Raw genomic sequence first — 12,467 nt, forward strand, 5'->3', positions numbered from 1 at the left:
AAACTGTCTTTAGCAGAAAGTAAAGTGCCTTCAAACACAGGGAACAACAGGACTATGCAGCACAGCAGATCCAAACCAGTGGTAACATATAATCTATATGGTTGGTATATGGTCTATATTGTCTAGTAAAAGTCTGATTTACTTCTATTGGCTTCCAACTGCTACAGTCCCTTCAATTATTTCTCTCTGCTTTTCATTCATCTTATATTATATAACTGTTTTGTAGCCGTTGATTGCACTGAAGTATTCTGTGTTATTATTAGTCATCTGGCTGATGTGACGTGACATCTTACTGTGTTGTCACTATTCTTGAGTGTTTAGTCTATTAACCGGCTCCAGAAGTCTTTTTTTGTTTGTTCAACTATCTGCCTTTTTTTGTTTTTCTTGCCAGAAATGTTGTGTCACAGCAAGCCAAGCTGGGTGCTTGTGTGAGGGACTTGTGCTTCCAATGGGACTAAAATAATGAAAGAAATACTAATTGTGTCTCAATTAGGGTTGAACAATTTGAGTGAAGTATATATTGCATTGCAGTTTGATAGAAGTCAAACTTCAGTTCGTTCCTGCCATGTTATATTTTTCAGACATGATGGATCATTACAACATGATACCATTAAATATTAACGTTTGTGATGTAAAAATCTCTTACATTTTTATTACCTAAGAATATTATATTTTAGATATATTAGATTGGAATGGATCATAAAACAGAATTGAATTGAATTTTAGCTTTTGTGATTTGAAATGGCAGTTTCCAAATAGAGTTCCCCGATTTAGTTTTGCTTAAGTCTGACATTTTAGTCATCGCAGGCAGACAGACATAGCTGCTTGCCTTTCATATGGCCTTTAAACAATAGTATATTCATATATATCCTTTCATACAGTACGTTGCTGGAAGAGCTGTTGATATTTCTGTTCACCATGTTTTGTAATGCCTATAGGGCCATGAAATGACAGGCATGAGCCAATGAATGGGTGTACACATTCATTTATTGATCATTGGTGAATACATGACCCGGAATGGTGATTATGTGAATATGAAAATGTGAGTTTGATTATGGCTGCACTGATACCCAGTTGTATTTTGTTTTCCTCAGGAGGCCGAGACAGGATTTGTTCCAAGTGTCCAAGACTTTGATAAGAAGCTTGCTGAAGCTGATGCCTACCTACAGATTCTGATTGACCAATTAAAGGTAGGAATCAGTGGAGAAACACCTTTCCATCCTTATCATTTTTATATTTATATTCAATGTTAGCTAAAGATCCAGGTGAAATGGTCAATTTGAAAAAAGAAATCCAGTTTCCTAATAACATCATATTGCATATTGTCATGCTTGTGCTTCTGTTTTCAATCATGATCTTCCCTTTACTTGTTTTTTTTTCTCTCACTCTTTTTCAACAAAGCAGAAGTTATTTAAAATCAAGATTTGTGGTAGTTTGATGAAACAGGAAATATGTATTTAAAGAAGCAGCAGTTTATTGTGGTGGAGTGGCACAGTGGTTAAGACCGGTACCCTATGTGCGAAAAACATTGTGGTCGCAATGGTCGCAAGTTCGATTCCACCCCTCACTGACTGTACTCAATTCCATTGTAAGTCGCTTTGGATAAAAGCGTCTGCTAAATGACATGTAATGTAATGTAATGTAATGTAATATTGTCTCATGCAGAATATCTTAATGTGTCCTTGGTAAGAAGAGCTTGCTGCTGCCCACCACATCATCTGTACAGATTCACCTTATCATTTCACTACTCTTTTCAGGACTCATTTTGGCTCACATTACATCTTTTCTCTCACACACAGCTGTTTGATGAGAAGATCAAGGACTGCAAAGAGGATGAATCACGCAGAGTGAGTACCAGCAGAGCTGCTCTGTCCTTGTGTCCTGGCTTTCTGGTCTATGTTCTCACTGTCATTAGAGCTATGACTAACAGCAGAGAAAAGGCTGACACAGGAGGTACAGACTATAATATCTGCTGTTTGTCCGTTTAAAGACATCAGAATATCCAGTGTGAATGCTGAGTCAGCATCCACAATAGCGCTGGATGATGAGCTCCAAAAGGATATCACGATGAACATTTTCAAATCAGTCAATATCTAGACGTGTCATGATAAATGTCCGATCATTGATGAGTGGTTTATGCTTTTTAATGAAAATGAATGCAACCTGTAAATTGTCGTTTTCGAATTTTATATGGGCAGAAAGAAAAAATAATTGTTAAACACAGATACATTTTAGACATCTGGGGTAAGACATTTAAAGGGATAACTTTGTCCAATATTCACCAATATACTGAACCTCTGCTGCACTCCAATAAAATTAAGTTATATTGCATTATATATTGTCATTAAATTATTGCCCACACTGAATCCACACTACTGTTTTCCATTCTATGTTATTATTATTATGAATCTCATTACCATTTTGGCACAAAATCCTTCCACAATTCTTGACTGATTTCAGCCATCAGTGCTTATTAACAACCTTTTGAATTTTTTTTAGAACTTTTTCCCCATTAAAAATGAATAAAGAAGGATCTGTATTCGGGCTGCCATGGCAATCGTGGTAGAGTTTAAGAGGCATCCCTTCAACTGAATGCCCCATGTAGTCTGATTTCCAACTCAGAAAGTAATAGCCAGTAGACTGTTGAGTTGAATGTTCGTCACAAAGCCAGATATCATCCATTTCCCTCCAGGTTCTTGTAAACTTTCAGTGACTTTCTAGAGTAAGATGAAGGGAAGTTAAACAGGAAGTTGAAGATGTCAGAGTACTGCAGAGTACTGCAGCTCCGGGGGAATTATAAGGATCAGATATACTCAGTCTGTCAAGTGTTGCGATATATCAGTTAATCTCCATAGATTCAAAGTGCGTAGTGAACTCTGACAGATTAAATCCAGCTCTCGTTCCATTCATATTGCCGCATATGAGGCTGCCAACATGATGGCTCATAGAAGTAACTTGATGTCCGGAGCCCTTTTGTACTCCTGTCTGATTTGTTTCCAGTAAGTCAGGCATACACATATTACTGTTTATTTTTTGACATTTTACATTGGACTTGCTGTTCATGAGATTGAACCAGCATGTATGCCTTTAAAGCTTGTGTTTGTGTTCAAATGGCTGATTTTTACAGCCCTCTTTTCTTTTCACAGAAAATTGAAAATTTGAAGGAGACTACTTGTGTAAGTCACAACTGAAAACATTTGTGTTACTGTCTTTTAACTTTGACTTTGACTTGATGGTTTCTGAATTCTGTTTGGTTTGTTTCTCTTTCAGAGTATGGTAGAGTCCATCAAGCACTGCATTGTACTGCTGCAAATTGCCAAGGTAAATGCAATATAAATGTTTCTTTCACCTCTGTTTCTTGGTCTGCCCTTTTACCATAGTCATTTGTTCTTGTGAGAGCACATCAGCACTGTGTTACTGTGTGTGTGTGTGCTTCTGGGATAGTTCCCTGCTTACAGTTGCTCTCTGGGTGTGATAGCTTGATGAGGGTGTGCCCCGTATTTGTTTCATCACATGTTCCACTTAACCCTTTAAAAGGAAGCGGAGCAACCTCTTCTGATTCATGTGGTTGTTGGGTGAGACTTGTTTTTTTACTAAAACACAGTTACATAAGTAAAAAATTTACTTATGAACAGGATTCAAAGAAACATGTTCACTATTTAGGTGGATAAAACATACCTACCTACCACAGTCAGAGTAAAATATTAAGAACTATGTTCAATTGCTAAGTCTCTAATAGGTTTACATCACTATAGTAACTACTTTGTGTTTCTTAACCTTTTAATGAATTTCTTGCCAAACCCTGCCAAAACTCAGGTTTTGGCAGGGTTAGGAGTGACAGGACACTTGTTTGGGCCATGATGTCTATTGACATAAACCTATTCAACTGAAAGCATGGACATTATTGTATTTCAAACCAAATTTTCAAAAGCTCAAAGCCTATAAAAATTAGAACTGTCTGAATACAGATTACAGATTGGCTTGATAGTCCTGAAAAGAAACAATGGAAGTATTTTACCATGTGATGAAAGAATTACTGCATGTGGCAGGTTGGTGAACATTATGACCTACATGTGAAAGGAGAGATGGTTGTCATTGCTCTCTTCACCACAGATGCTCAGTATGCTTTATGAAATGACTCTTGAGCCGTCCTACACAACTAGTCTAACATTGTCTTCTCAAAATTTTAAGGACCAAAGTAACGAACAGCAACATGCAAACGGACTTATAGTAAGTTTGACGATCTCGCTCCATGACAAAAATTTTAATCAAACAAACTGCTAACTTTCTTTTCTGGCTTTGTTTATTCCTACTGAAGAAAAGCAGATACATCAGATCTTTTTTAGTGCATGCTGTCTCACTTAGTGATCCCCTTATCTGAAGCTCTTTTTCCTCATCTCTGTCACATCTGTCCTTTTTAATGAACTAATTCCTGATTTCGTCTGGGATTTAAATTCTTTTTGCAATGGTGGGGGAACTATTCTGTATCAGGATATGAAATGTGAACATGTGTGTGTGTGCGCAAGCTTTGTTTCAGAAAATGCAGAGTCTTTATATGTGCAAAGACCGTACATGTGTGTTTGCATGTGAGAGAATGTTGCACCTTACTAATTCACTATTGATTTATTTTATCCATACTGCCTGCTTATTGAGCTACTGAGCACCAATAGCTGAAAAGATATCCAGACAACACTCTGCAGGCTATCTGTATTAATGTCAAAGACACCTTCAGAGGTTCAGCATGTTTCACACACATTTGCTTTATGTTACTTTCGAAGGTTTTCCCAAAGCATATAGATTGATTTTCCATCTTCCAGTTGTGCACAATATGTTGTGTAAACATTGAAGCATGTATCAGTGATTTGAAGCATTCAAGCATGCATTAGATGGATGATCTGTTTCGGGAATTTCAAATAATATTACAGTCATGTCATCATGCAGTTGTAAACTGGGAGAGTGTTTTTAGCTGCCAATTCTCAAGGCATTCTTTTCCAATCAGTCTTACCCACAACTGTATGCAGTCAAATGCCACTTTTATTGAACAAGCAATAGAGCAATCCAAGCAGCTTCCTGGAAGGACGACAATCAATCTAAAACATGTCTTTATGCTTTGGAAAATGGTGGGCAGCATAATGTGAATGGGTTTTAGTTAATGGACTAACACATGGACAACCTCTTGTGTGATCCTTGGAGAGGAATCCCACATGGGGCTGTACAGCTCATAGACCTGCACTGCTCACATATCCGGCTTATTCTTACAGTCATTAAGTACAGTATTAGTATCGCATCATATAAATAGTAGTGCGTAACCTCTGTCCACACATTTAACTGCACATGTTTTATATCCCATAAGCTTTGTGCTGTCAGTATAGCTGCAGCTTTAGAAGATCTAAATGTCACGTTGCCTGTGCCTCCATAACGCTAAGAAAACAGTAACTGCATTGTAGTACTTTGTTTACAGTAACTTAAACACTAGCAGCATGTTTGATTAACCTTGTCAAACACTTCACTGCTAGAGGGATTTTACTGATGTGCAAGGAAACACTAAACCACACACCCTAAAGGCCTATATATTTTTATTATTTAAAAATAAAATAATGTCTCTTCATTTGGCTAAGCTTTGCTCTGCTTGAGCTACTAATATCACAATACCGATCATAGGCTCTTGCCTTACTTTCATAGAGGCACATGGACAAATATTTATGTATATAATGTGGACACAAAACCAAGTCCTAAGAATACTCACCAAAAATATTATGAGTATTATTCACGAGCTGGCCAAACTTGGCCTACTACTCACAGCCCAGAGTCAAAGCGCAGACATGATAGTGACTCATTTTCTGTTTTTTTTTGAGTAAAATCAAAAAGAACAGAAAATTAATTAAAAACCTGAGTAGAAACAAGGTTGGGGTGGGACCAGCAGCTATCAGCAGGTTTAAATAACACATCACATTGACTAGATCTCATTTGGTGAGTTATTCGGACATAAGGGTCGATATGGTTTTACTTTGTTCACTCGTGTTCCTGTTGGTGTTCCTGTCAATTGGGTCATTGGTGCCACTGACCTCATTACACATAAACAGTCTCTGCCTGGTGTGTGTATATTTGTTTCTGTCTGTATACATTTGACACAATGATGTTAAGGTACCATAGCACTGATGAGGGCAGATTACTGCTTTTATGTGTAATGGGGCCGCAACTGATGATTATCAATTAATCTGTTGATTATTTTCTTGGTTAATCGATGTTTTTTTGTCCATAAAATGTCAGAAAATGTTGACACTTTTTTTCCCCAAAACACAAAATGATGATCTCAAATGTCTTGTTTTGACCACAGACAAAAATTATTCATTTTTAATGATTTCTTTGTTATATAGAGAAAAGAAACACATAAATATTTGGATATGTTTTGTTTATTAAAAAAAGCACTCAAACCGATTAACTGACTATCAAAATAATAAGTAACAGAGTGTCTACTGATTTATACCACACAGAAATGAAAAGACAGAGATAGTTGAAACATGGAGCATTTATCTTTCAGCTCATCACTTAGTCACCGTGTGAAGCTACTGCTGTCATTGGAATCTCAAGCTTCGTTGTTGGTTTCATATTGATTAGTCATGAAACCTGCTAACATCTTTCCAGGAAATGGAGACAAAGGAAACTGATCTGCTTGTGGTCTGGTGTGCATATACTATATTTCACTGCTCTTGTTACTGCATATGTATAGCATTAAGGGGATCTATTAGCAACGCACAAGCTGCTATTTTTAGAGTTTACATCCACACCTAGCTTGGATGTAAAAGGTTTCCATTTTGGTTAGCATGTAGCCATATTTGGTTCTACATGTTGGTAACATGTTGGCTCATCTTTTTGGCTGATGATTTAATTTCTGACTGTAGAGAGTGTGCAGGCCAAGCTGAAGTGTGTATTTTGTTACCTGTTTAACAGCAGTTTATACTGGTAAAGAAAAGGTTGGTTTGTGCTGTGTTTTGAGTGTCTGATGTCACAAATAATGTCAAGTTGATATTGTTGATGGCCGTGCTGTTTGTATGTGCTTCATCTAGAGCACCATTAACCCAGTGGATGGGATCTACCAACCACCTCTGGATACTGCTGTAGTCAACACCACAATGCCAACACAGACCACACTACCAACAGGTACATGATCAGCTGCCTTCAAACCGTCATGTGGGATCAACAAAGGCCTAGCTTTACCCAGAGCTTAATGTTTTATAATATACTCAGAGCTGAAAACAGCGCCCTCTGTTGTTTGCATTGTAATTTCAACATTTTCATCCAGTACAACACTCTCGCTGTTGTAATGGAATATTTAAAGCCAACAAATGTCTTTTTTTATTTTATTAACTGAGATTATATTGAGTCACTATTTTGTCTCTAAGAAATATTTCACATATTTCAGTCCTTCATTGTCTAATTGTTCATTAAACGAATTGGCTACGTTTATTAAGATCTACATTTTTGGACTTATTTTGTACTGTTGACACTGATAAACATGAATAGACTTCATAAAACCTCTCACAGCACTGGGAACCTCTGGAATCATGGAATGTTTTTAATTGTGATTTGGCTTCAGTAATAACTCATCTGCTTTTTGTTTTTGCTTAAAGATGCTTCTCAGGTGTGTAAATCAGACCAACGACCTTCCACATTACCTGTTGGCCCTGTTGTCACGGTGATGGGCAGTCTGCAAACCCCAACTCCCAACAGCACAGGTGAAAGTTCACTTAACTGTATCAGGCACTGTTAGGAAATAGTATTATTTGTTCCATTCAAAAATATTGCAGCTTCATTTCCTAGCTGTTCTGGTGCTTCCGGTCTTATTACATTATCTTCTTAATTAGCAGTTGATGTTTTCTCAGTTGTCCTGGAATATTTACATTTACATTTCTTTTCTCATCACAGTCCATGTTGGCATAAATGTTAGGAAAGTGTTGCCCTCAGAGACAGCTGACAAGATTGGTGTCCATTTACGTACTTTTTTCTGGAGCTTTCAATTAAATCCCATATAGTGCAATTTGGGGGTTTTACATGCTACATGGAATAAAAACTAAGCTAGAACAAAAAAGTGATGGTAAATTGTTGCTGCACTCCTCTGAGTGCTGTGTAAATTAAGAAGTCAAGTACAAAAGCAAGGGACAGCAGAGGTTCTTGCCTATTCGTCTTCTGTGCTGAAGCAGCAGTATTAAAATGCTGTGCTGTGCATTAAGGAGGCAGGCCGCATGCTCAAGAGTACTGTCAATATGCTCTGCAGAGGAAGCAATCACAGTATTAAAAATTGGTTACTGTTCATGGTCTGCTGCACGGGGCTCAGGAATGAGTGCTCCAATTGAAACATTATGTTGCTTTGATCGTCTTCATCTGTTTGCTGTATGAATGAAGCTGCCTTATTATTGGATCCTTCACATTATATAGTAAACACTGCAAGAGAATACCGGTTGAATGTTTTTTTTTTTCCCTTCTTACATCAGGGAGTGGCCCATCAGGCCCCAGCAGTGGCATCGCCTCCCCGGCTCACATGCCCCTGCCCTCACACTCAGTGCCAGATTTCTCCTATTCCTCCAGCGAGGATGAGTTCTACGACGCTGATGAGTTTTACCAGAGCAGCACTTCTCCCAAACACTGCATAGAGTGAGTATAGCACCACTCCACCCCACCTCCTTCTAGGGCTGTCACTTTTGCCAAAAATCAAGTTCGAACGACTTAAAGACTTAAAATTATTTGAAATAAATTCCACCACCCCTCAGAGAACACACTCTTGGAGCACACAGATGTCCCTGACACATAGATATTTATGAGCCAGCTTACAGAGAGTTGTGATTACTTTATTCACCACATGTCTCTCCACCAAAGTAGGGGGTTTACATCTGCAGATCGAAACACCCTGCTCACATAGGCTTACATCTCCAAGGTACTGTGTCTGCATATATGCATATGATATGGTATGAAAACTTGCATCGTGCATCCTGTGGTGGACTTCTACTGCCTAAATAGGCGATCTTGAACTTTACATCCTACATTCTAAATAATATTGAATTTTGAATGAAAGGTGACAGCCCTACCTCTTTGCAGCCTACACTGTTCAGAGTGAATGTGTTGCTTCAGCAATGTTGTAACCAGAGAAAGCACTCAGAGAGTGCATCCCTACATTAAGGCTGCTCATTTTCCCACATCACCACCGAAATCTATTAATAAAAATAGATAAATGAAAAATGCATCTTAGAGCAAATAAAAATCCCGCCGCATAGGCAGTTAAAGAGAGGTCTACAGCAAAATTGCCTGTGAAATCTTACTCATTCTTATCTTAATCTCTCCCCCTGCTTCCTGCTTCTTTTCCGCTCCCTTTTACCTCCTCTTTTTACCCCCAGTCCCTCAGGGCCCACAGCTGCCCCTCCCCTAACCAATGAAGAAACTGCATTGAAACGACCAGACACTACTGAGTCCCTCAACTCGACCATGTCCAATGGTACCACAGAAGCAGGTAAATGAGGAAAACTTATGCGATTTTTCTCCCAAATAATAACCTTTAATCTCCTCTTATCTCATCTCACAAATATAGCAAGTTACTTTTACCTCTTTATCCATTTAACTATGTCAAATTGATTTCTGTTGCACATGGAAAAGCAGGGAACTCAATGCATTTACAGCCAAATAAGACGTGTCCTCTGCTGTTGCTGTCAGATATGTTTGACAGTCATGATGACCGCGATGATGACGGAGAGGGTGAGTCTGTGGAGGAGCACAAAAGCGTCATCATGCATTTGCTCTCTCAAGTTCGTTTGGGCATGGACCTCACAAAGGTAAAAAGCAGGAGCACTGCACTAATGTCTGTATAAGCTCTCTCCCACTGCTGTGCAGATAATCCTCCATTTACTCACTATCATCATCTGTATGAACTGTTTCTTTTCAACAACCAGCAGCTTTAGTTTTCCTCCTTCCTCTTATTTCTCAGGTGGTCCTGCCTACGTTCATCTTAGAGAGGAGATCTTTGTTGGAAATGTACGCAGACTTCTTTGCACATCCCGATTTATTTGTAAGGTATGTGCCATTTCCACAACTCATCTGTTAGGTCCAAGTTATTGTTTAAGTAAAAAAATTAAAAAATTAAAAAAAAGGACGTCAAAGACTGAGAACTGTGCCTTCTATCTGAATTCCACCAGTATTGCTGAGCAGTTGGAGGCCCGGGAGCGCATGGTACATGTGGTAAAATGGTACCTGTCAGCCTTCCATGCAGGAAGGAAAGGCTCAGTAGCCAAGAAACCTTACAATCCAATCCTGGGAGAAGTTTTCTACTGTCACTGGGATCTGCCGTGCGAGGCAGAGGAGCCCTCCCCACACACGGTGAGAACACTTGCCTCTAGTCAGCAGGGTTTCCACCCTGTTTTTATGCGCATTTTAGATAGATGCAAAGTAGTGCAGTAGAACGAGTTTCAGCAAACAAGAGGCCATTTAGAAATTACACAACTGAAACATTCATCCCATGTCTGCATTTTGTTCCTCTGGAAAAATAGTGGAAATGATTTATGCAGCACTCTCTATTTTTTTTACATACGTCTAATCAAAATTGACGTCCTACATATTTTTGTGTTCATACAAGTATGGGTTTAATCAATTTTTTTTTGTTATTGTTCAGGAGACGGTTTCAGAGGGTCCAGTTCCGTGGTCTTCATCCAACAGTGTGTGTTTTGTGGCAGAGCAGGTCTCTCACCACCCACCCAGTGAGTGTCCAAACTTGTTTCACACGATTTCCCTGCCCTGCAAGAAGCCTTAAAGGAAAATAACACCTCAGCCATGACTTTTTTTTAAACTAATTTACCTTTCAAATTTTAACTGCTGAAAATTGTAAAGCAAATACATACTGGTGTTCCAGTGTTTTGTGAAGGTACTTGCTTGTTTGCTAGACTCTCACTGAGATGTTGCCACTTAAAATCTCTTCTCTTTTCTCTGCAGTATCTGCATTCTACGCAGAGTGTTTAAATAAGAAAATCCAGTTCAACGCTCACATCTGGACAAAGTCTAAGTTCTTAGGCATGTCCATAGGTGTCCACAACATTGGCCAAGGTATACAAAAAGACTCTGATACACTTCAAAGTATACATTTTTACACCCTGTGTTACAACTAAGTGTTGTGATTTTTTTTTTACCTTCTTTTTTACCCCAGGTTGTGTGTCATGTTTGGAGCATGATGAACATTACATTCTCACCTTTCCTAATGGATATGGCAGGTGTGTGTGTGTGTGTTACTGTTGCTCTGTGTTCATCTATGTCATTAGCACTTTAGCTCTGTCTGTTCATGAACGTTGGCTTCGCTGTGTGTCCAGGTCGATTCTGACTGTGCCGTGGGTGGAGCTGGGTGGAGAGTGCAACATCTCCTGCTCCAAGTCGGGTTACAGTGCAAACATAGTGTTCCACACCAAACCTTTCTATGGAGGAAAGAAGCACAGGATCACTGCTGAGATTTTGTAAGAGTAAACAAGTTAATAGTTATCTAATGACAGTGGATTTCAAAAAGATAAGTAAACATTATTTTTTTTTTATGTCTGTTGCAGTTCACCTAACGATAAGAAGTCTTTCTGCTCCATTGAAGGAGAATGGAATGGAGTGATGTATGCCAAATGGGCCACTGGGGTGAGTCCAAATTTGTTTCTTTTATTCTTCTTTTATCTTTTTTATATTTTTTCTTTGAGGTACTGGGGGGTGTGAATTAGATTAGACAAAAATCACTAGCATACTAGTAATTATTTATGAGTTGAGCCAAAACAAACTTTGCTTTGCCTTGAGGAATAACTACTAAAGGAAAGAATTTTGCACTAAATAAAATGAATACATGACAACAAAAATTAATGTGTATTATTTTGCTTTTTTCTAGGAGAACACTGTGTTCATAGACACTAAGAGGTTGGGTATCATCAAAAAGAAAGTGAGAAAGCTGGAAGACCAGCTTGCATACGAGTCCCGAAGGTGAGAAATGAATGCAGCTCTTTTGTTCGTTGTTTTCATGTAGATCTTCTTAAACAAAAACTACATAGAAATGACTTTTATCTCTTTCAACCATCAGATTGTGGAGAGATGTGACTCTGAACCTGAAGCTGAAAGACATTGAATCAGCAACAGAAGCCAAACATCGTTTGGAGGAGAAACAAAGAGCCGAAGCAAGAGAGAGGAAGGAGAACGAGCAGCAGTGGGAGACAAGGGTGAGTCTGCCTGCCTTTGTTTTTCACTTACATGAATGAACATGAACACTATGCAGTAGCCAACCACGTGCTTGATTTATATTCTTTTCATTCACATAAAACACAGTAAATGAGATTGCTCTGTTTTCTAAACAAATCTTTGCAAAGAATAGTGGATGTTTGGCATTTTTGGATAATGGGAGCACAGGATGAGCAGAATTACGCCGTCATTTAGCTGACTTTATTATGAGAGCACACTCATAAAATATAAAT

The 12,467-nt window shown here is 38.5% G+C and overlaps 1 protein-coding gene across 3 annotated transcripts in view; it reads left to right on the forward strand.

The window, feature by feature from the left end:
• The window catches only part of osbpl9 (oxysterol binding protein-like 9), a 29,515-nt gene that overhangs the window by 14,630 nt on the left and 2,418 nt on the right, over window positions 1-12,467 (forward strand). For 2 of the 3 annotated variants that reach the window (XM_044044823.1, XM_044044825.1), the window contains 19 exons: window positions 1,095-1,190; window positions 1,800-1,847; window positions 3,147-3,176; window positions 3,271-3,321; window positions 4,192-4,230; window positions 7,068-7,161; window positions 7,632-7,736; window positions 8,493-8,652; window positions 9,390-9,502; window positions 9,703-9,821; window positions 9,974-10,059; window positions 10,182-10,362; window positions 10,655-10,739; window positions 10,972-11,082; window positions 11,183-11,246; window positions 11,343-11,483; window positions 11,571-11,649; window positions 11,891-11,982; window positions 12,080-12,215. In XM_044044823.1, the coding sequence (XP_043900758.1) occupies window positions 1,095-1,190; window positions 1,800-1,847; window positions 3,147-3,176; window positions 3,271-3,321; window positions 4,192-4,230; window positions 7,068-7,161; window positions 7,632-7,736; window positions 8,493-8,652; window positions 9,390-9,502; window positions 9,703-9,821; window positions 9,974-10,059; window positions 10,182-10,362; window positions 10,655-10,739; window positions 10,972-11,082; window positions 11,183-11,246; window positions 11,343-11,483; window positions 11,571-11,649; window positions 11,891-11,982; window positions 12,080-12,215 (1,830 nt within the window). The remainder of the gene's footprint in view (window positions 1-1,094; window positions 1,191-1,799; window positions 1,848-3,146; window positions 3,177-3,270; window positions 3,322-4,191; window positions 4,231-7,067; window positions 7,162-7,631; window positions 7,737-8,492; window positions 8,653-9,389; window positions 9,503-9,702; window positions 9,822-9,973; window positions 10,060-10,181; window positions 10,363-10,654; window positions 10,740-10,971; window positions 11,083-11,182; window positions 11,247-11,342; window positions 11,484-11,570; window positions 11,650-11,890; window positions 11,983-12,079; window positions 12,216-12,467) is intronic. The other variant, XM_044044824.1, reaches the window with a different exon arrangement.

This window comes from Solea senegalensis, linkage group LG14, assembly GCF_019176455.1.
Source record: "Solea senegalensis isolate Sse05_10M linkage group LG14, IFAPA_SoseM_1, whole genome shotgun sequence".
Taxonomy (NCBI): domain Eukaryota; kingdom Metazoa; phylum Chordata; class Actinopteri; order Pleuronectiformes; family Soleidae; genus Solea; species Solea senegalensis.